Genomic DNA, 23,863 nt, shown 5'->3' on the forward strand with positions numbered 1-23,863 from the left:
CTCTGGGCTTGATTCTTTAATGCTCTAAGAGTATTTAAACATGTTGTGAATGCTGAGAGATAATTAGGGGCACTTGTCTAAGCTATTTTACAAATGGCATCTGTGTTTTCTGGTAACAATAGCTCATCTTGTGCCAGTGCAAGCAGCACAGCTCTCCATCCTCCTCCTCCTCAGCTGCCTTCCTCAGCTTGTCCCCAAACCTCGGGTATTCTCCACAATCTCTAAAAGATTCTCAATATCAAAAACAGCAAATTGAGATTTTATTTTATTTTTTAGACAAACTACCTATTTGTTTTGCAGTTTATTTCTGACGAGATTCACAGCTGCTTCTTGAATCCTCTTGGGTGGCTGTGCTGCACAAATGTGTGAATTAGACATAAGATAGAGGTTAAACCCAACATGATATGCCCTATATATTTTTGGAGGTTTTTTTTGCTCAGATGGTATTTTTCCAGGAAGATGCTGGATTCAGAATGAGTCAAGTCAATCAGTAATTACAATAGTCTCAGAAATTTCAAGATATCAGTAGCACGCAGAAATACAATGTATGAAATGTAATTCAAAGTATTGCTGTGCTTGAAAGATGAAACTGAAATTTAATGTACTTGAGTCCCAGGTAACCTCTTAAATAGTTTATCTGAGAAGAGGCCATTCTGGGAGTAGGGAATTCCTGGTTAAAGAATGATTTCTGCAGAAATCAATCTGTAGAGTTAATTATAAAAGCTGTAGCTCAAATAGAGCCGTAATTCGCTCCCTTGCCATCCGGAGCCATTGAACTGGCAGCAGGAGGAAGGAACATGCAACTCTTCAAGCTGGCTGGGGAAAACCTGGGAGTTTTGTTGGTACTGACAAGCAGTCAGTCCTTGCCAGTGTCACTCTTGGGTTCAGACCTCAGGTTTGAAATTTTCTTTGAGAAAAAGAAAATGCAGAAAATTTTTCATCCAAAGGTCTCTACAGAAACAAGCAGTCAATTTATTTAGCGTGGTTTTGTTACTGGAAATCAGCTCTTCCTCGGGAGTAACATCATCCTTCCTGTTTGTGGGTCCCCAGCCAATTAGCACAGAAATTAATGTGAAGTTGAAGACTTAATGGGATATTTAGAGCTCCCTTTTGAGGGTGCAGGATGAGCTGTGCCCAAAGTAGCCAGCTGGGTGATTTTAGTCTGGGTTTACAGGGCAGAAATAAGGCAGCTTTGTTGGATCACTATGTTTTCTTCCTCAAGCCCTGCATTACAAGCCTGCCTGAATTCTTTCTTTTGAGAATTGCTGGAATTCTGTGTGTGGAAGGAACCAGCTTTGTCCAGCACCTCACAGGAGTTCCCTCAGCCCTGCCTTGCTGAGTGCTGGGGAACAGGCTGGGCTGGAAGGGGTTAAGGTGAAGGAGCAAAGTTCTCCATCACTACAGTTAAATTTAAAAACTAAAAAAAAAATGCTTAAACTGTCTTTCCTAATGGAAATGGAAAATTACTGCTGCAAAATGCTTGGAATAGCTGCCTGTGCCTGCCTGTGCCTCGCCGAGCGCGGGGGGAAGTTTTCTTTGCCTTAAACACAGAGCTTGCCAATGGTGAATTAGGGAAAGGTTTTGTTTATCTCGACTCAGAAACCTGGATCCTTGCTCCCCACTCTGGCGTCTGCGCTCTGTTTCCAAGAAGGACTTGCTTTGGGAGCTGTTTTGTAAGAGCATTTTGCATGAGAGACGGCTGGGAAGAGAGCTGGAGCCATCGGAGTGTTTCTGATCACAGCAGCTGTGGGTGTTAGACACCAGCAGTGAGAATGCCCCAGCCCGGCTCTGCAGAGGAAGAATTGCTGCAGCCTCCGTGAAGTTCAGACTCCTTCCCAAACTGCAGTTGGGCTGAGAGCTGTAGGAAATAACTGTGGGCTACAATTCCCATCAGCTTGGGTGTTTGCTCCTGCCAGCCAGAGCTGGAGCCCATTGCCCTGGAGGCGGCTGCAGGACAGACCTGCCCCGGGGCACACAGGACCTGTTCCCCATGAAAGGTGGGGCTGGGTGCCTTTCTCCACCACAGCCCAAAGAGCTCTTCCTCCCAAGAAACTTTGGGAGGCCACCAGGCAGCACCTGGAAGCACAGGTCCCTCCCAACCCCCTCCATACCTGCTGAGTGTGCTTGGAATTGCTCGCCACGCACACGCGTCGCCCATCAAACTGGCTCCAGAGAATTCTTGGATTAAATTACATTTTTAATAAAAATAAATTGGCTCTTCTCATATTAACATCTTGTTTTAATAACTGCTTGTTCACATCCTTCTATTCCAATTTTGAGCTGCTTGAAAAGCCATTTGCTGCTTATAGATTTCTGATGAGGCAGATGGCTCATATGTGATCACACCTACTGACATAGAGACAAAATACCAAAGCAGAAGGAATCCCATGGAGAGTTCTAGAAACTTTTGTTTAAAAGTTGGAGTATCTTAGAGAAATAAAAAAACACTGCAGATCACCCCTCAAATCAACCAAACCCAAATGTGACCAGCAGACTTCATTCTCCTTGGGTCCCCAGTCACCACCAATTTCCTGGTGGCTGTTGGAGAAAACCTCATTTTTCTTGCAGTAAAGACTCAACATCAAACAATTGTCCCTTTTTCTCATCTCTTTGAAAGACTGTCAGATTTTTTTGAATGTTCTAACGAGCAGATCTGTTTCCAGACTGTTTAATTACAGGTGCTTGAAACATTTTATTGGCATTGAGTAGAAATGCTTCTAACTAAAAACTTAACACTTGGGTTGCAGATTTGCATCGCCCAGGCTTGCTGGGAAGAGCTGCCAGCACAGGCCAAGGCTGACCAGAAAAGCAACAATTTTAGAAATTCAAACAGTTACTGGTGCATAAAAATAAGCAAAGAGTAGGAAAAGGATTCAGTTCTATAGAAAGAAGCTTGTTAGGGAGTAAGGGTTCTTTGTTTCAGGATCTGAGGAGCACAGTGGTGAAACAGCTTCCAGGAAAGACACTAAGTCCCTGAGACCCCAAAGTTTCAGCATTTGAAGCCGTTAAAATGCAAAATGGAGCAAGATAAATGGCACCAAAATTCTTGCAGCTTCTACGTGGACTGGCACTGTAAAATCAGCTCTCAGTTCCAAATGAAAATGCTTTCTTCATGGATGGGGAAGTTGATAAGATAATTATCTATACACAGTATGCAAATAGCAAATCCTGCTGTGACAGTACATGCTGGGCTGGGGAAGGGCTTTGTGCTGAGAGGACTGGAGCAGCTCCCCTAGGGAGCCAGGCTGGGAGAGCTGGGAATGTTCAGCCTGGAGAAGGGAAGCTTGTGTGGAGACCTCAGAGCCCTGCCAGTGCCTGAAGGGGCTGCAAGGAACCTGGAGAGGGACTCTGCATCAGGAACTGGACCCCCACTGCCAGAGGGCAGGGTTGGATGGGATATTGGGCAGGAATTGTTCCCTGGCAGGGTGGGCAGGCCCTGGCACAGGGTGCCCAGAGCAGCTGGGGCTGCCCCTGGATCCCTGGAAATGTCCAAGGCCAGGCTGGACAGGGCTTGGAGCAGCTTGGTCTAATTAAAGGTGTCCCTGCCATTGGAAAGGGATGAGCTTTAAGGTCCTTTCCAGCCCAGGCTGTTCTGTGGTTCCAAGTTACTGAGTAGAAGTGTGGATCTTTTTACAAGACGAGTAAATATCTCTGCAGAGATCCCTGCAGTCACTCTGTGCGTAACTCGCAGGAAAGGAAAGTGCTCAAAGTGCCTTTTATACATGGGAACAAAGTATTGGAAATCAAAGGAAACTTTTCCTTCCTCTTTTGGTGCATCAGCCTCTGTTCATTGCTGGTCAGTGCCATTAGAGCTTCTGAGAGTGTAAAACAATCTGCTGTGTGTTTTGCTCGCAGGCATTTCAGCTCAGCAGAGCCTGCAGAGTGCTTTTTGCTGTACTGGAGTGCGTGGAGGGCTGGCACACACAGATGTGGGCATGCAAACCTGGCCTGGGATGGAACTGGAAGTGACTTCAGTGTCCTCCCATAAACCATTTTTAACACTCGGAGCAAAGTGCAGTGAGGGGCAGGGAAGGGGCATGAGCAGGGTGAGCACTGGAGGCAACTCTGGCGTCTTGGGTATGTAAAGTTAAATAATGAGAAGCTTCTTATGACCTGCCAGGAAGCAAGCCATGCTTTATTACAGGAAATTATGGGATTAAAGCCCAAAACACACCTGGGCAAGGTCAGAGAGGCTTGGTGGGCTTCTTTTCACATACTCCTGAGTAAGACTGATTTCACATCCCCACTCGGGCACTTCGTGTGTGCCACTTGTCCCTCTGCCCCTGAGAGGAGAGCTGATAGCTGGGGGCTTGTTTTGTCAACTTTTTCTTTTTACAAATGCAAACTGTCCTGGATGTGTAGGTCACAGAGCTATTTCCCAACTCATTATCCACCTGCCACAAGAAATCTGGTGAGTCGAAGTCTTTATATAAACCCCAAGCCCAAGTGAGTTATTTAGGAACTGCAGATGTTTTGGTTGCAAAGCAATGGTGTGCAGTGAGGGGAGAGGACTGGGGGTTCACCTCAGAGCTTCTGAAACTGTAAAACTCCTCCTTGTTGGGGCACAGTGACATCCTAAAATCAATCCTACAGGAATCAAGGAAAAGCTAACCCAGCTGCAGGAAGAACATTCTCTTGGAAGGAGCAAGAGCTTCTTATCAAAATGACCAAGGCAAAAATCAAGAAGTGCTTGAAGCCACTGAAATGGGTGTGGGTCAGACATGGTGTGTGCTGAGTGGATACAACAGGTTGGGATTGCAGTGCAAATAGCTGGGTCAGAGTTTTCCTCTCCCAAGTGATGTTTCTTCTTCTGGCCATGCCAGCCAAGTATTCAGAATTATTCTTTGTGAGAACACCACTACATGGAAGAGCTTTCCTGGCTTCTCTGACTTCCAACTGGGGTGTTATAAAGCTGAGGCTGGAAGCCATCCTAAATTTAGCTTAAAATAATTAATTCTGGCTGACCCAGTGGCTGTGATTTAAACCAGGTTTATCTGAGGTCCAGGTGTTTTCTGGCCAGAATAGCTGAGATTTTTGGGAGAGCCTCTCTCAAGCAGCTGCAGTGTTGTAACCAAGGCAGGAATTGCTGCAGGGAGCCTTGGACAGCCCTGCCCTGCAAAGGGGAGAGGACACAGCCACACTTGGACATCTCTGCTTAAAACAGGGAACATAAAACCAGGGAAAAGCAGCAGCTTCTTCCCATGGAAGGGATGAGAAGAGGGCTCAAGGCACAGATTGAGACATCCATTCCAATCTTTGGAATGCTGAGCCTGCCCAGGAGTTGCCAGGCCCTGGCTGCTGCCACGGGAAGCTGGGAGGTGCAGGGGAGAGGCTCCAAGGAACGCGCTGGAAGCGCCATCCGGAGTGTGGAGCTGTCTGACTCGAACATTGCAATTGCTACATGAAACAAAGCACCGATAAAAATAGTGTGTTTTCTTGCCATGCTTCATTTCCTTCTGGATAGGCTCAAAATGTCCCTGTTTGATTCTTTTCTTTGTACAACTTCAGTGAGTCATTGTGATCACAGTGCTCTGGCAGCATCTTGAAAAGCTCTGAAATACAAAATATTTCCCTGAAATTGCCAAATGTTTCACATGGAAGTGGCTACATTTCAGCTAGTCCAGTCCTGATCTTCCTGGGGTTTAAACTCTGTCTATCTCCATCCTGTGAGAGTTACTGATATTTTAAAGTAATTGCCCAATGCTTTATGTGTTTTGGAGAAGGAAAAGTGTATTGTGGTCCATCCATCCCTTCCCCCAAAAAAGTGTTTCCTCCTCCCCCTGAAAGTGTTTTTTTAGATAATAAAGGGATCATAGTCCTGCTACATACACAGACTATTTAAGATCCGGCATCCCTGTCATTTTCCCACATCTCTCTAAGCACCTGTTGGAAAATAAATCAATCACTCTGTGCTGGATACCGGAGTGTATTCCCTGGAATAGATTGCGTGCAGGGTGTTGTCAGTGATCCCTGGGACATTTCCTCAGGCACATGTGTGAAACACATCCAGGATGATTTGCCCACCTGAATGCTAAACTCTCCACAGAGTGAAGGCTTTTATCACCCCTGCTAAAGCTGCCTGTTGTGGCCACTTTGCACATGGAGATATGGAGTGTGTGCTATAAAAAGGGACTGCTGAGCTGTGTCTGCTGCCCTGAATTTCTCCCTGAGCACACTCACACCTCTGTGGCTCTCCTGAGCTGTAGGTTTGTCTTTAGCTCCATGAAACCTTTGATATCCCCACCAGGTTTCCTCATCTCCAGCACTGTTGGCTGCTTCCCTGCTGCAAGAATGTCTGTCTGTAAGGGAGATGAACACTGGTTTTGCTTGATCACTTTTATAAAATACATTCAGCTTGACCATGCATTTTTGCTGTAATATATAAAAAAAATACATTTTTTCTGCTTGAACAAGCTGCCTGTTGAGAGGAGGGTGATGCAGCCTGTGCCTCCTGTGCCTGGATTTGGTGAGGACACAGGATTTGAGGTTGTGGAGCAGTTGCAGAGCCCTGTATGTGTGACAGCTCTGCCATTACCTGTGACGAGGTGCTGAACGTGGACATCTGGGCTTGACATGCGCTGTTGGTGCAGATTAATTGTCCAGACAGCTGCTGTGTCCAGACAAACATCTCGCAGGAATCCAGGCCATATGTTCCTGCAGCATTAGTGCCCTGTCTCAGTGCTTACAGGACATTTTATATCTGATATGGGCCAAGGCAGGTTGAGCAAAACAGAGAAAATGTCCTGACCCTCAGTATCACCTCGCCACCATCTCTGTCTCTGTAGTGACAGTTTCTAGCAGGATGAAAGTGAGAGCAGATTTCTAGAGCATTGTTTGGTTTATCTCCCCTGTTTCCAGGACACTTGTTCAGATTCATCTTCATGAAACCTTGGATATCTAGATTTTGATTGATAGGTGGTTAATTCATTACATCCATCAGACTGGGGGGAGAGGTGGCAGTGGCTGGACTGCAAATCAGGGCTCTTGAGCAGAGGACAGGTTTGCCTCTCTAAAACCTCTGTTTCTGCTTGATTTTAAAATTCTAGACATCATTTTCTTGGGTGTTGCAAGGCTTTTTGGGGACTTTCAGGACTTTCAGTTCCATGTGTGAGGGTGGCAGGACAGCAGGGACATTCCAAAGGGACATCCTGACTCCTGCAGGTGCCACACAGGTGTGACCCTGGGCTGGCTGGAGGAAGAAGAGCAGTAGAGGAGCCCTTGGTGGTGGTGGGGACAGGGACAGTGCTGTTCCTCCAGGGTCAGAGGTGTGTTCATCCCCACAGACCCCTGAGCAGATGCTGCTGAGGCTCAGGTGCCACTTCTTGTGTTTGTCACTCACCAAACCCACCGAGCTGGGCTGGATTTGTGACCCAGACGTTCAGTCCCAGCCCCAGAGGCAGCGTGAGGAGCAGCCCAGCTCTTCTGTGGGTTTTCCTGTCACTGCTAACTCCTGGCATCCCTCGGGGGAAGCAGCCTCCTCCTCCTGCCTGATTCACTCAGTGCCATCCCAGTACGTTTGACATCACCATCATTTCCATGTTTAGTGAGTTATATATTTTTTTAAATGCTTTGTGACACTTGTAAATGAAGCAGGTAGAGAAAGTAGATTTTGGAAAAGCGGGAACATCTGGTGCTTGCATGTTTTGGTCATCAAGTTTGTGAAATTAATACAGTCCTAAAGTAGAAAAGAAAAATGACACCTTGAAGTTGTGAGTTAATTAGCTCTGCCTCTCAGGTGCTTGGGAGCAGGGCTGGGATTGTCACGCTCTGGCTGCCATGGCTCCTCACACCTGACACATTTCCAGGTCATTCTGCTGCAGCAAGAGCAGGACCAGGATGGTGGGATTGGTTTCTCCCCTTATCCAAAGAGGCTTTTGTGGTCGTTTAAGTAGCATTTGTCCTGCTAATTTAAACTAGGATATGGTCTTGGGGTTTGAAGAAAATTAGGAGAGGATATTCAGAAGGAGCAGATCCTGTTCGCTGGCTAACCTGGTTTGTTCACAGCCACAGCAGAAATCTGAAGTCATTACAATAATTACTGGCAAGATCCAGAGTAAAGCTTCAAGGAAAAGTGATAAATCAAAATTTATCTGTAATATTGTATTTGCATATCGTTTCTACTTCAGTCTGTATAAGATTAATCTTTTTTTGACCTTTTTACTGAGGTTTTGGCAAGTAGCAAATGCAGCCTTAAGTGCACTAAATGTCATCCTGTCTAAAACACTTAACAACACAGCCTTTACTGGGAAAGCAACACCTTGTTACCACGAGCTGCTAAAGACAGGTGAAACCAGCTCTTGAGAAAACTTACCAAGTGATTTTGCTTCTAATAACTATACATAATAAACATGGAAGCAGGTATGAGTTGCATGTGAGAGCAACAAAATTAAACACTTCTGTGTTTAAACATCAAGTTCCTCAAAACTTACTAAACTTGCTTTGTCTGCTGCTGAGTTCATTGGATAAACACACAGGAGGTAAGCATTTCTCTGGGATGTTTTAAAAATGCAGAGGTGTTTTACAGGTTATCAATGCTGCACTGGCTCTGGCTGCTAAGCCCCAAAGCAAGCTGGCTCAAGAAAACATGGATCTGTTCAAGGAGCAGTGGGAGAGGCAAGTGCGAGTGCTGACGGATGCCGTGGATGACATCACCTCCATCGATGACTTCCTGGCTGTGTCAGGTAACCAGAGCTCCAGAGAGAAATAATCACCCTCCTGAGAGCTTAGTCCTTTCCAAAGGGGTGGTTTGGACACACGTTCTGGGGTCTGGGAGGCTATTGGAAGGGATGGTGGTGTCACACCTCACCTGGGATCACCTTGTGCCCAGCAAAGTGTGGAAGTGCAGCAGGAGATCTGGTCTCAAGAAAACACTTTATGTCCCAAGAGTTGGAATTGCTGGCTGAACTAAGGATGAATTACCATTTAGCTGCTGTAGACAAGCCTCACCAGTAACTCTGGGGGAAATGGAACATGTTTATGTCTGAGGCAGGAACTAGCAGGAAAAATGATCCCTCAGGTCACTTCAGACTCTGCCATGTAAACAAAACTGAATATCAAACCATGGTTGTACAAGTTAATTAAAATAAAACTGTTCATACCATGTCAGCTTTAGTAAAGTTTTAAGAGTTTTTAAAAGAGATTGGATCATTATAATAGATTAATAATTACATTTGGCAAAGTGCTTGCCAAGATAATCCATTTTATCAGCATCTTGATAAAGACCCACTATCAGCTGCTGTGACCTAGAAATAATGGGGGCATTTTTATTTCCACATCCTTTAATTGTGCTCTAGTCAGAGGACATGGAGATGTGAGCACGTGAATTGTGTCTGCAATAATGTTCACAAATCACCACTGCAAGCTGGGAATCTTATTTCCATGGTGCAGGCAGGTTTGGGCATCTCAAGTGACCTAAAACCTCCAGTTGTAAAGAGAGATTTCAAAGGAGGATGTGTGGAGTCAGAAGTTCCAGGTGAGCATAGTTAGAAAATGTAGATGAAAAATTAAGGTCCTGAATTAAGAGGTCGTATTTGTTTTATGATTAAGAAAAGAAAAACCAAACAAAAGCCCAAGTGGTGTTCCTGTGAGGAGTCACCTGCGTTGTCATACCCATTGTGTTGTGGATCCCTGGGCTCTCAGTGAAATTCCTCTTTGCAATAATGAGCATAAACTCCTTGGGCAGTCCAGTGTCCGAGCTCGTTGTATCCCTGGGTGCTCACTGGGGCAGCAGCAGCTGGGATTGCACAGCTGGGAGGAAATCTCTTCAGAGGGAATTGTGTGCTGAGGTCCAAGGCTCCTCTTGAAGCTTGCCCACAAGTGTAGAAACATTTGAGAAGGAAAAGCTGTGAGTGTGTACAAGCACAGCCCGTGTGGAGCTGCCGAAGGGCATCTCCCTGGCAGCTGTGCCCCCACAGGGCTCAGCCACTGGCCTGAGGGCTCTGTCTCCCTGCAGGACACTGGGCAGTGGGAGCTCTGCTGGGGGGGCTCTGCTCCTCAGCTCGTGCTGGGCTGCTCCCAAGAGCTCCCAGCTGCTTTTTAAGACAAAAGTCGCCACAAGGAGGAAGTTGCATCACTCAATAAAATCACTTCCCTTCTAGTCCAGGTTTAGCACCACAAGACTAAAGTGAGTTGTGGGCAGGACAGCCCCATCTCCTGCAGGGATGCAGGTTAGAACAGAACTGGGTTTTTTGGTTTAATAACCAAATCTATTGCATAGTTTTACTCCGAGGAGCTTGGCAGAGAAGGTTTTTTCCCTGGGCTAGTGGCAGGTTGACTCAGGAGAGTTCACCTCGAGTGAGTGCTCACCACCCAAAATGGAGCCAAGGAAATGCAATTTGAGACAGCTCCAGACATTCAAGTGCATTCAGTAATTATTAATACATGTGTGCTATCAAAGAGATGGTAGAAAAGTATTAAAGCAATAAATACTCTTTTAAATGTTATTTGTTTGAACTGTGATAAATGTTTTCCATATAAATGCCACAACTCCAATTCATCTGCTAGAAGTCTGAACTTCTCTTTGGATAAAGTCGTGGCGGGTATGATTTATATCAAGAGCTGTTTAGGTTATTAGGATGTTTGTATCAGTTACTAACTGGGATGTAAGCAGAATTTAAAGGAGTTCTTGTGAGTGCATGAGTGTGTGCATATATAAATATGTATGTAAGCCATCCCACATCCCTACTGTGTGGTGTGCTGAAGCGAAGGCTTCACCATTCAGCTCATGCTACAGAACTGTATCAATTATCCACGAGGAAAGGCTCCATGAGAGGGATGCTGGGTTTAGGTAACAGCAGAAGAGCAGAGAAGGAGGATCCTTCAGAGCACAGTGCTGCAGGTGAGCTTGCAGGTGACAACATTCTCACAGGTGCAGCAGCAGAAGGGCCCTGTTGGGTTAGGGCAGGGTCTGGGGGAGGCTCACTGTCAGCGTGGGAGATGGATGGCACAGCAGCCTTGTAGCCTAGAGATGTCTGTGTGCTTCCAGCCATGAGTGATGTGCAGCTCAGGGAGCTCCAGCATCAGAGGTGCTATCTCCTGAACAATCCTTGACAGATTTTTCTCATTTAAGCTGGTGTTAGTTTTCTTTCGACCATTATAAACTGCTGGCACCTCCATCCTCCTGTGCAAAATTCACAGCTGAAGTGTGCTCTGTGTGAAGAGCCTCCTTGTCTTGCACTGTCGACTGTTTGCTTCATTTGATGCCTCTGCTTGTACTAAAGATGGTGAAGAGGTTTTCCCCATTCTCTCTCCATGCTGGTTGCAAACTCACAGAGCTGTGCCATGCACTCTATCAGTCATCACTTCCCCGACTGCACAGTCTTTTCCTGTTTCATTATTCCTCATTTCAAAGCTCTCCTGTACCTTCTGTAATTCTTATCCCTCTTATCAGTGCCTTCCTGAAGCACTCTGGGTGTGTTGGTGTGCCCACTATCTCTGTTCTTTAGAGCAGTTGCTGATAGCACCCTGTAATTGTCAAATTCAGTGTTCTGAAATTGCCTGAATCTCCTTTGAAACCCTCTTAAAAAACCATTCCATTTGCTGCCTTCTGTTCCTGTGCTGCTGACAAAGGTTTATGCCACAGATTGCCCATCTCAGTGGAACTGTTTTTTCTGAAGAGCCTCCCAGTGAATATTGGCAGGATGAGCACTATTTACAAGAGTGTGAACTCCCCAGAGTTTGCTCCATGTGCTGCCTGACCTGGCTCCTGCAGTGCCCCTTGGCAGCAGAGGTTCAGCATGGAAACGGTTCTGAGACCTTCCACAGGAGGTGCAGCAGACGAGCACAGCTGCATTTATGAATCTGTGGCTTCATCCCCCGACTGTTGCTCTTTGATTTTGATCTCCTGTAGCTCTCAGACTCCCTCACAGGCTGCTGGGGTTGTTTGGAAAAGCATTGCTTAATCCCTTTAATGTGGAGGTGGGTGGAGGTGGAAGGTGTTTGGTGGGTGTGGATTGAGGATTGACAGTCGTGGGTGACTTTTTATTCTGTAGCTTTTCGCAGTTTAATATATTTCCTTGTTTGGTCTAAAAGTCATTTCTGTGGAAAAAATACCTTTCCTTTTACCTTGTTGCCCAACCACACCATTTTCTCTGTAGCTATTTTGGTGGGACAAGATCCCTTTGCTGTTGCCTGTGTTCTGTTGCTGTGGGATGTTTCTTCTGCTCAGCAGGGGGACAGGGGGGATTGGATGTGGGACAGGGGGGTTTGGATGTGGGACAGGGGGGTTTGGATGTGGAACAGTGAGGTTTGGATGTGGGACAGGGGGGTTTGGATGTGGGACAGGGGGGTTTGGATGTGGAACAGGGGGGTTTGGATGTGGAACAGGGGGGTTTGGATGTGGGACAGGGGGGTTTGGATGTGGAACAGGGAGGTTTGGATGTGGAACAGGGAGGTTTGGATGTGGGACAGCCTTCTCCCATCCCCAGAAGTGCTGGTGGGGAACCCGTGCTCCGTGTGCCAGTAGGATGGGGAGCACTGGGTGTATTCACGAGAACTCAGCACAGGGTGAGATCTTACCTGTTATCATCCAGCTGGAGAATATCACCAGAGCAGATAGACCTGACAGTCCTGCACTTCCCTGGGCCCTTTACAAGCTGCCCTGTGGGTTATCTCCCTCTAGAAGGGACTCTCTGGCCACTTCACATCTGCAAAAAGCATTAAATGAGCAGCAGACATTTAAAAATTCACCTTCCTTTTGTCCATGCCTTTTATTAAAGTTCGGATAATCCAAAGAGGCTTTTAAATGGTCTGTGGCTTAATTTATTCATTTAGGAATTGAAGCAATAAACAGTCTGTGTTTTGGCCTGGCGCCGAAGCTTTTTCTTCGGGCTCTTGCAGCTCCCAGGGCTGTCTCTTCTTTAAATCCCCTCTGTGCTCGCTGTGGCTCCTGTGCCTGCTCACTGACTTGTCAAATCACTAATGAACCTGCTCTTCCCTCTCCCAGGGCCACATTCTGCCCTCAGCTGAACCTGCTCAGGCTGAGTTGCTTCAGAGGGATTTCACAAGTGTAATTTTTGTCCAGGTTACTTACAGAAGTCTTGCAATATTGCACCTGGCTGTGTTAATTTTATGTAAATCAGGAGTAACTTCCCGCAGCAATCCTTTCAGGCAGTTCCTCCAAGTCCTCTCCCAGCCAACACTATGAGCTTCTTGCCTCTACAAACTCTTGCAAAATGGCTCTTTTACTACCTGCAGAGGGAATAAAAGCCACTTGCATGGCTTGGCAGTGTAGAATGATTAAGTCAATGGTAATTAACACTGGAAACTATTTTAAGTGACAGAGCAGAAATGTTTCCAAGTTGGTTTCTTACCAAGCAGCCCAAGTGCTGGTGTTGGATAATGATACTGAAACATTAGTCCTGGTACATTAAAGTGCTCTCTAACAGAGTTTGGAAGTCTCTAAAAACAGTTTGGGAGATCTTTAGGGTAGGTTTTCCAAATAAGGATCCAAATTTCTTTAGGCATCTTCAGAAATCTGTTAAATGGTTTTACTCATTTTGGGCTTCTTGGACTCGATGAATGGGGAAAATATCTCTTTACAAAACCAGAAAATGTATATTAAAAAATCTAATTGCAAACAGAGGTCTTGCCTTGATTTTTTTGTTTGTTTTCTGAGCAGTCAGTGAGTGCTGTGTGGCTGGAACGCTTTCCACATTATTCACTGCATACATTATGTGTCTCAGATGGGAATGGGCGACTGACAGTGTCATGTGTTCTGATGGAATGCGTGTGGCTGTAGGAAAACACTCTGGAGGAAGCTGGAAAGGCGCAGCAAGTGTCTGTTGGAGTGTTGAGGGGAGTGGGTGTGGTGCTGGGGATGTGCCCATCGCCCCACGTGCACCACCAGGGGAGTGGTTTGCAGGTATTTGAAACAAGGGCTGGGGCAGTCCAGGGGAGAAATATGGAAAGAAACCAGGGGAGAACTCAGCAGAACTCTGCTCTCCTGTTGGTAAAATCGAGTACAAACAGGGGCAGGACGTGTGGAGGCCAGTTGGTGGACGGGCTGATGGCTTTTTGACACCTCCTGTGGAAGGGCAGCTCTGCTGGTTGCAGTGACCTTCACGTTAACGCTCGCCCGCGTCTCCGTGGAGCTTCTCTAGAGCAGGTCCCTCGCTGAGCAATTGCCATGCTGATGACTGCAGCAGAAAAGACATTACCATCTAAATCCTCCTTCTTTTACCACCAGAGAATCACATTTTAGAAGATGTAAACAAATGCGTCATCGCTCTCCAAGAGAAAGACGTGGATGGCTTAGACCGCACGGCCGGCGCGATCCGGGGCCGCGCCGCTCGCGTCATTCACGTGGTCACCTCGGAGATGGACAACTACGAGCCTGGAGTGTACACTGAGAAGGTGCTGGAAGCAACCAAGTTACTGTCCAACACAGGTAAGGGTTGCTTGCTCCCAGGAGCCCTGAACTGCTGTTTGAGAGCTTGTGGGCAGCTGGGGACGGCGTACCTGTGAAATCTGCTAAAGACTCCATTTGCTGCCGTGCAAGTTAGTGGGAGTTGTTTGCAAAGCTGTTGCAAAGTGAGAAGTTTGGTTTTGCTGCGTGTGCTGGCTCAAAGCTCAGCGGTGCACAAGGTGTCCCTGGGTGTGCTCACTGTCATGGACTGCACTGTGGGAAGCAAAACCACCAGGAGTGTCCCAGACATGAGGGGAGGCTTGAATTTGTGCTGTGCTCATCTTGGAGCATTGCACCAGGGCTCTGCAGCTGTTCAGGGTCCAGAAGGAAGATCACATTCCCCAGCAGAATAAATTCAGGGTAATAATTAGGGTAAATTTTGTAAATTGTCTTTACAACTGTTGAAAGAGCACTGTAGGTTGTAGTGTCCCACACATAAACACCAAATCAGGGTGTTCCCTATGAACTACTGGTGACATCCACAAGGGTAAGGGGTGAGCCTGGCTGCTTCAGTGCCTGCCACTCGTTGTTGGTTTTGCTTTAATTACTTTGATGAAGAATCAAGGGTGACACTGAAGAAACAGCAGACTCTTAACTGGTTCTGGCATGTTCTTCCTGGGGCACCGTGAGTCACTGAAATGCAGCAGTGCAACCTGCCCCCTTCCAGTGTTTCTTAAACCAGAGCTTCTTGACGTAGCATGACTGCTTTTTCCCCCCAAAAATGATGTAAATCTTCAGGGAACATCAAATAAACAATTAATATTTTATCCCATAGTTTCTAGGGGCATCCCCAGATGTTTTCTCCTTGTCCATTAGAGGGGTGTGATAAACTTTTCACTGTCCAAGGGGAAAACACCAAAGAGCAGCAGCGTAAGCAGGAGTAAGAGTTCACCTCCAGTCCCAGATGTTGTGATTTCCATGGCAGGAGAGCACAGCTTTCAGGGTAGTTTAGAGCAAGGCTGGAGTGGGAAGCAGCGAGTGGCTTGGGGTGGGACTGAGCAGCTCTGTGCTCTGGTTTCAGTCATGCCGCGCTTCACGGAGCAAGTGGAAGCTGCAGTGGAAGCGCTGAGCTCCGACCCTGCCCAGCCCATGGATGAGAACGAGTTCATCGACGCCTCCCGGCTGGTGTACGACGGCATCCGCGACATCAGGAAAGCCGTGCTGATGATCCGGGTGAGAACAGCTTCCCCAAGCAGCTTTCCCTGCCCCTCTAGGACTGACAGCCAGCAGGATAATGGAGAGCAGGCAGGAGAAGATTCTCATTTAGCTCTTATTAACATTCAGAGTCTTAAAACGTGCTAATTGCTGTGGAGCGCTTGAGCAGTTTGGGTTCAGATTCATCAGCCAGGTCTGAGCATCGCTGATGGCCCGAGTTGTGATGCTGAATCCCCATCACACATCTTGTGCTAGGATCAGTGACCTTTCAGTTAACAACAGCAAATTAATTCAGAACTATAGATGCTTGATGATGCTTTGAGAGCTTAGAAATAAAATCTAATGGCTCTTCATTAAGTAAATTTTGAGAATTAATGTTAGTTAGTCCAAAGGAAGCTGTGATGGGTTTGGTCTGTAGTTCCATGTAATTTGTAAATTGGCTAACCTAGGTAAACAGGGGCAGCTCACAGAGGCCTTGATGCCAGTGTGCCTGCAGTGGGTGTGACTTGGAAGCCCTCATTTCTGGTAGACCAGACACAGAAGGGCACAGTTGGTTGAAGGGATGCAGAAAAGGAAATTCTGGTTGAAGCTGATCTATGAACCTTTTTCTTGGATCTTAACTGGGGCAAAAGTGGGCAGGAGCCAGACATAGCAAAGACAAATACAGGGGTTTTATTCCTTTCTTCTTCTTTTCCTTGTATTCCTTTGACTCTGTGAAAGTGCCCTGGTGTTTCAGAGTGGTGACCATGGCAGATGCAGCTTGGTGGTCAGTAAAAGTGACCACCATGAAGAGTGTACAGCCCCAGGAGATTCGTGATTACAGTACCCGTTGCAATGGCATCTTCCATGTTCGCTGCTTAAAGCAGAGGATCAGATGAGAAACCAGGAGGAAAACTGCCAACCACATCTGTGCTCCCTGTGGAATTTTTTCCAGACAAGCTCAGGAATTATAGATGGTAGATGAAGGTATCAATGCCTTCCTGCTCTGCCAACAGAGGGATGTGATTCCCCCCTGCTGAAGCCCTTGTTCTTCAGGACAGGGAGCTGCCAGTCCCAGCGGGCAGTAATTACCCAGGCTGGCAGTGCCAGGAACGCTCTGGGAGCCAGGGAGCCACAGCAGCCACCTAGAAAGAAGTTAAAATATTAGCATTTGTCATCCAGAGAGTTTATTTTGGGATGAAAAAACCATCCAAATGGGAATTCCAGGGCTCTCCAGGTGTAACCCTGCTCACAGGGGCTCATTCACTTCAGCTTTGTCCAGGGGCTCTTGCTCTTTACAGGGACCAGCAGGAAAGGCCACTGCAACACCTCAGTTTTGTGTTTATGCAGGGTATTTTCAAAATTACCATCTCCATATATCTGTATTTGTTGAAGAGAAGCTGTTCCCCCCTCCCTGCTACCCAGGCTTGTGACCCCAGAGGAGTTTCTGCCCTTGGTGGCACTTGAAAGGCAGAGTTACACTTTGTGTGTCCCTGGGCTGTGGGAGGGATGGGCAGAGGAGAGTCACACACAGAATCAGGTACAGCAGAACTGCTTTCTTATGTTCTTTCATTTTTTAAAAAATACTAATACACTGAACTTCTTAGTGTGTGTCCCTCTGCTGATGTTGTGGATATACCCTGTTCTCCTGGAGAGGAGGCTGGAATACCCAAAGTCTTGATTGCCACCCTACTCACTTTGGCTTTTTGGCAATTATTTTGCATATCCATCTCTATTTTCACTGTACCACAAAGTGTCTGTAGTGGAAGACAGGTCTGTGAAATTCAAATCATAGGGAAAAAATCTAAAGAGCAGGGACTTTATTTGTATTTTATCTGTTAATCACAGTTTATTGCATTTATCAGTGAAGTTCTTTGTTGACCCAGCTCTGGAGAATTGTCGTGAAGTGCCACTTTAGCAAAGATGTAGTATTTTGACAAACATGCTGTTTAAACTTGATAGGCTTTATAAAAAGTTTGCCAGCTACAGACTGGGAGTAGCAAAAATAAATCCTAGGCAAGCAGGAACTAGGTCAGATGTGTTTAGCCTGCAGCATAAAAGCTGGCCCTTACTAGCTGAAATTTTTCAGCTTTTCCTGAGGGATAATGATAAATTTTGAGATATTTTATCTGTTGTTAATTTAGTCAATGCTTTGATTCATAATTGTGCTGAAGCCACTGTCTGTGCTTCTGAACCAGCCCTCAGAGCTGTGTGTAATTCCAGCTTCAGAATCCTGACTGAAGCTTTTACATTTAATCAAGTTGCAAAAGCGCTGTTCATTTCACAAGAACTTTTTTTTCTGTCTCTCAGATGCTGAGTGCATTAATGTCCTGACAAATCTCAGCTGTTCAGTTACTGCTGTGTGATTCTGGGGATCCCTATGGTGTTTAACAGGAGAAGTCAAGCACATAAAATCACACGTGTTCAGAGCTGGATATAGTCCCTGTATTTACCTTTTGGTTGAAAACATGGAATAATTTTTACCTCCACTGATTTCCATTCTTTCTGCTTGAAAAACAATATTCTTGTTGATTTTCAGAGCCATGGAATCTGTAGTTTGACTCTGCCTGAATGCTTTTTCCTCAGACTCCTGAAGAGCTGGATGATTCTGACTTTGAGACCGAGGATTTCGACGTCCGAAGCAGAACCAGTATCCAGACTGAGGATGATCAGCTCATCGCTGGACAGAGTGCAAGGGTAAGGCACAAAGCTGAGCATTATAAAAGTGTGACCTGCCTTCAAGAAACACTTCAGCTTGCTTTGAAAACCCAGGTGAAATTTGGGAGCGGGGGGGTGGTTATAAAAATGCTGGATCAGAAAACTGGTATTCTTTGTTTCCAGCATTCTTCTGAAAAGGAGGTTGAGTGAAATGCAGTTGGTCTGATGGATGTGAGAAATGTCTGTGTTTTATTTTAAGTATTTGAGGTATTCTGAAAGATCAAAATCCTTTTGGTACTAAGAAACTACATCACATTTTGATATCACAGACGTAGTCAAGTGAGCTTCAGCAGGGAGGTACAGGGCAGATCACTCCATTGCATTAATGTTATTTTCAACAGACAAACACTAACTTTATGAGCAAAAAATCTTCACAAAATGTCTCCTCACACACACGCTGGTGTGTGTGTGGTCACTGAGCATTTATCAAGGCAACGCTGAGAGGAACTCAAACAAAATCATTTCAACTAACTGCATTTCCTGTGAGTCAAAAATGAAAGCATTGATAGGCAATATATAATCATTAAGAGGTGAGACCCTAAAATCAGTGCACGGAAGGAAAACCATGCCTTAGCTTTTGCTTTTATTTGACACGACCCCTCTGGATCGATAACAATTTACACTCTTGGGAAAGTGCCACGGCAGATTTCTTGTGGAGGCTCTTCCTGCCAGGCAAGAAGTAGCCAGAGCTTATTTATCAAACTTCTGCCACGTTGGCTTGGGAGTTACATGAACTGGGAGTATTTTAATGCTCCCCTCCCTTGCACAAGCACTTGGACCCTCTCCCCCTTCTATTTTGGTGCAGGCATTGCTCATTTTCCTCTTAGCACAGCTGCTGCCAGAGGATTTTTAGTAGCAAAGGCTCCTTTTTGCCTGCTCCTGGAGGCATTTGTGCTCCCAGTATTTATGAAGGCAAGGCCATGGAGTCTTACACAGGCTGTAAACCCAGTCTGAGAGATTTTATTTGGGAGTAAGCACATCCTCTTTATTTTCACTTACTCTTTCCTCAGCAGACATGTTTCAAAAGAGTACTGCTAGCTTTTTGCAGGGAAGAGACTGGTAATATTTCTTATTATCCTCAATACCCAAGTGGAACTTAATTTTAAAACGTTGAAATTTTCTATAAAAGACAAGTCCTCCTTCTTCATGTAGTTTTATTTTGAGGGATGGTAATATGTGGCAAATTTGTTTGGAGTCTTAACAGCTTTACTATGCAAAGCCCCATATATTAAGTGTCAACTTGTCTTTCTAGGCACTTTTTCTTAAAAAAAAGAGTATAAACTTTGATTCAGAATGGAAGCAAATGGCTCTGTAAAGCCTCTAGGTAGAGGATTGCTATTAAAGTTTTATCCCCCATCTACATGACTGAAATTGGTTATTAGTGAAATGTTCCAAAAAGCCTCTACAAGGCAGCAGGAGGCCATGTGAGAAAACTCTTCTCTTCCAGGCTATCATGGCTCAGCTCCCTCAGGAGCAGAAAGCCAAGATTGCTGAGCAGGTCGCCAGCTTCCAGGAGGAAAAGAGTAAATTGGATGCTGAAGTGTCAAAATGGGACGACAGTGGCAATGACATCATTGTCCTGGCCAAACAGATGTGTATGATTATGATGGAAATGACAGACTTCACCAGGTGAGGCTTTTTAATTTGTGCTCACTGCAAGCTGCTTGGGCTGCTGGGCTTTCGGTGAGACATGGTGCAAGTTCTCCTAAGAGTCTCACTTCTTATAATTTCCTTTAAATGGTGCCCTGCTCCAGCTGCATATTAACTGGGGAGATGCATTATTGTGCAGTGGTTGGGTGGTAATAACTGTTCAAATTGATCTACAGATACACAGCAGTTATTGCCTGTCTTTCTTTCTTCAGGGTGATTCTTGTCCCCAGGAATATATGTATATATATATTTGCTCAGTTCTTTACAGCATTAAATTCTATGGGCTTCTCAATATTGCCATACTGCAGAAATAGTTCCTAGTACAGTTATTTGCAGAGGAAAGAGAGGGTTTTTGATGCCTTTTGAAATTAATTTACCAGATTTTATATAACGCTATTTTTTAAACTTCATGTTCCATTCCATAAAAATTGCAAATCTGTCTTCTAAAATGTTATCTCTTATCATCATTAAGTTGCTCAAAGCAGTAAAATTTAAGATGTTTTTATCCCTAGATTTAAGCTAAATGTGGGGAAGAGCCAAAAGGGGGTAACTCTCAAGAATGAAGGTGCTGCAATGGCTGCTCTTGCCTTTTCCTGCCCTTTGGGTGAGGTGTCACTGCCAGCACTGTGTGGAACAGAATGAGAAAACACACAGAATTCACTGCTGTGGCTCTCTGGTGCTAGGAGGGAGGCTCTGCTCTGTTTTGCAGGGGTAAAGGTCCACTGAAGAACACATCAGATGTGATTAGTGCAGCCAAGAAGATCGCAGAGGCTGGGTCAAGGATGGACAAGCTGGGCCGGACCATTGCTGACCATGTAAGTCCCAGTCCCGTGAGCCTCCAGCTGCAGGAGCAAGAGCAGATCTTTCAGTGCTGCAGGCGAGATGAACAGATGAAAATGTGTTCGGTTTTGGGGGGTTTGAACTGATTTTCCAGATCTGCTGCTAGAAAATCCTGCTCTTCCCAGCTCTCTCCTGCCTCCCTGAGCAGTGGCACAGCAGCTCCTTGGCTGGAGTCGGGCACCTGGCGTTTTGTGCCAGCCCTGCTTCAGGTCACGTGGAGCCAGGGCAGTGCCAGAGCTGGGCTCAGTCACACCCAGAGCACTCCTGGTGCTTCCCAAAGCCCAGAGCCAGCTCCTGCACAATGGCCCTGGCCTATTGCACAACCTCTAACACTGCTTTGGAGGAGGCTTTTGAAGATTAACCATTTTCAGATGCCCCACGGACTGAGTGGGGAGGGTGTCAAAGCTCCCTGGTGATTTTCTTCACTGTCCTGTCAGAGCTGATGAAGACTTGGAGCGAGGCCTGCGGTGACCTGAGCGTGGCTGTGCTGTCCCAGTGTTAGGAAGGAATTCTTACAGGACTGAACAAGCACAGCCAGCTCAGGGATTTATTTAGGCAATCCCTGTCCTGAGCCACTTAGAAACTGGGCCAGGCAAGAGCACCTCTGGCCTCAGCCCACACCCAAAGAGCAGGGAAACATCAACATTAGTAATAAGATTCCACCTTCAAGAGAGACTCTGAAATGCAGAGTTTCAGAGAGGGAGGTTAGGTCTGAGATCATGGACTAAGCTTTGTTTTCTCCAGTTGTCACTTGCTTTCCAGGCCTTTTCAGGATGGAAATTTGTACTGCAAGGTTTTACCAGTGTCACTTTGAAAGTAAATCATTGTGGTGCAGGACTCTCTTGATGTTGCATTCAGAAGTGCTTGTCTACACCCTCCTTTATTAATGATGCAGTGAGAGATGTTCAATGGGGAGATAAATTTGAGAAGTGTTTTTTCAAATGGCTCTCCTTGCTACAGCACTTTGACAGCCTTGTTTCTGCAAGAACCAGGTGTGCTGCTGATGTAGGTAAATGAAGCAAGGAGCAGTTTGTGTTCAAGGTCTCAGGGGAGCTTGGGCTGAAGGTTTACAGTGCTTTTTTGTTGGGTTTTTGTTGGTTTTTTTTTTTAATTCACGTGTTTTATGCAAAGTTGGTATATGGTTTTCTGTACTAAGCCATTTCAAATTATAAAAGAAAACTACTTTTAGTATCAGTAAGGTCCTTAAAAATGTAACAGATTAACCACATGTTTGAAGATAAATATGAGCAGCACTGTACAGTTAGTCATTTTGACAAGAATATAGCTTTTTCCTGACTCCATACTCTGCTAATACTTTGAGCCTGCATATTTCATTAGCTTCCATACTCTTTAGAAACGTGTTCATGTGGAGCAGTGTGACAGCTACAGAGCAGGAGCAGCCCTGAGCACAGATCCCGCTGTCCCTGCTCCTGCCTGGGAGCACAGGGCTCGTGTCCTGCCTGGCACCAGAGCTGTGACCCCTCGTGTCAGTGTGCCAGCAGCTCCCAGCCCTGCCATCAGGCCCTTGGGCAGCACATTCCTCTGAAACTCCACGAGCTGCTGTGCCAGGAATTCCCTGTCTGTTGGGAGGAGTCCCAGCTGCAGGTTCTCCCTGAGGTTTCCATCCCTCACTCCAAGCAGCTGCTTGCTGGGAACAGGGAATATTCCCTGAGCACAACACAGATGACAAGGGTTTGCAGCAAGACAAGGCTTCTCTCTATTATTTCTTTTTTCAATGTCCAAACACCTACAAAGCCAAAGGAAATTTCTGTTCCTTTTTCCTTTCGTAGCGGTGGGAGGCCGAGGTGATGTCGGTTCTGATCTCCAGTGAGGGTGGGGGCTGCCCCACTTCCACAAAAAGGCTCCAGCAGCCTCTTGCTGGGGAGACTGGTCCCTGGCTGGGGGGCAGTGCTGGGGACCCTGGGCACAGGCTGGTGGCAGCTGCTGGCACACGTGGCCAGTGCCAGGGAGCTGCCTGCCCAGAACAGCTGCTGGCAGCTCCTGCTGAGGGGCATTTATTGGGAATTCCTGGTGCAGCAGGGCCCATTCCAAAGGGAGAGGCAGTGGGAGGAAGAAGCTCTGCAGTTGCTGGCTGTCACCTGTAGCCACTGGGGATGGGCTGTGTCCATCAGCACACACCACCAGGGCTCTGCTGGCTTCCCCTGCCCCTCCTCTCTGCAAAAACAGATCAAAGGGTGATTCTGCTTCTCTGCAGGCTCAGCTGGGGCAGCAGGAACTGAAATTGGGGGGTGTTTGCTGTGTCCAGGATGGATCCTGGATTTGACCTGGAGCAGCCAGCTGAGCTTTTGCCAGTAACCTTCCCTGAGTCTGTGGCTGCAGCTCAGTTTTGGGGTTTGGGAAGGTGGGGTGTCCCCCCACACGTTCATTTCCATCTACACTGCACTCCCTGCTGGGCTGTGCTGTGGGAGTCCTCCCATGGCAGCTCTGCAGATGGGGGTTGTGGCTGTGGGTTAATCCAATAATGTCATCATTCTTGATCGCTGTTTAAACTGTTGCCTTTTGGGTTTTTTGATTTTTATCCGAGTGCTCCTGCCTAGGAAAGGACAAGGCTCCTGCAGGCACCCGCAGTGCCTTTTGTTGATGCTCTTTTTTATCTTGTGTTACATCTCCATTTAAACCTCATCTGTCTTTGAGCTGAGTCCTCAATCCTGCCTGCAGAAATAGCACACACAGGAGATGATGTGGGTTTCCATCTCACACCATATTGATGTACACAACCCCGTGATGATTCCTGTTCCATGAAGGTTTTGCTGCCTTCCTCAGCTGTTGGTGATGGTGCAGCAGCCTCCTGCCTTAAGAGTCTTTCCTGGAATGGTTTCATAGCCCTACAGAGTAGCTGGAATTGTTGAGCCATCCCCTGACATGCTGTACTGAGCGTTTGTCAGCCCTCGAGCCCCTCCAGTGCTGCTCGCTCGCTGTGCTGGATGAGCTCTTTGGGAGATGGAGATCAGTTTCTAAAATGGTAATTTGAGCTTTTCCTTAACTCTTTGGCCAGGGCTATTTGTGGACTTGCTCTAAAACATCTTGTAGTGCTGACTAATATTGATTAGCTTAAAAAATTAACCTGCAAGCTTTGCTGCTTCGTTAGGCAGGGTT

At 46.4% G+C, this 23,863-nt stretch overlaps 1 protein-coding gene across 1 annotated transcript in view; it reads left to right on the forward strand.

The window, feature by feature from the left end:
- Positions 1–23,863, forward strand: part of CTNNA1 (catenin alpha 1) — a 117,817-nt gene that overhangs the window by 87,789 nt on the left and 6,165 nt on the right. Inside the window, exons 11-16 of the mRNA XM_005533576.3 lie at positions 8,525–8,681; positions 14,186–14,386; positions 15,426–15,577; positions 18,125–18,235; positions 19,704–19,885; positions 20,616–20,721. Of these exons, the coding sequence (XP_005533633.1) occupies positions 8,525–8,681; positions 14,186–14,386; positions 15,426–15,577; positions 18,125–18,235; positions 19,704–19,885; positions 20,616–20,721 (909 nt within the window). The remainder of the gene's footprint in view (positions 1–8,524; positions 8,682–14,185; positions 14,387–15,425; positions 15,578–18,124; positions 18,236–19,703; positions 19,886–20,615; positions 20,722–23,863) is intronic.

Source organism: Pseudopodoces humilis, chromosome 17, assembly GCF_049639895.1.
Source record: "Pseudopodoces humilis isolate 2021_Gansu_Grassland_sample_001 chromosome 17, ASM4963989v1, whole genome shotgun sequence".
Lineage (NCBI taxonomy): Eukaryota > Metazoa > Chordata > Aves > Passeriformes > Paridae > Pseudopodoces > Pseudopodoces humilis.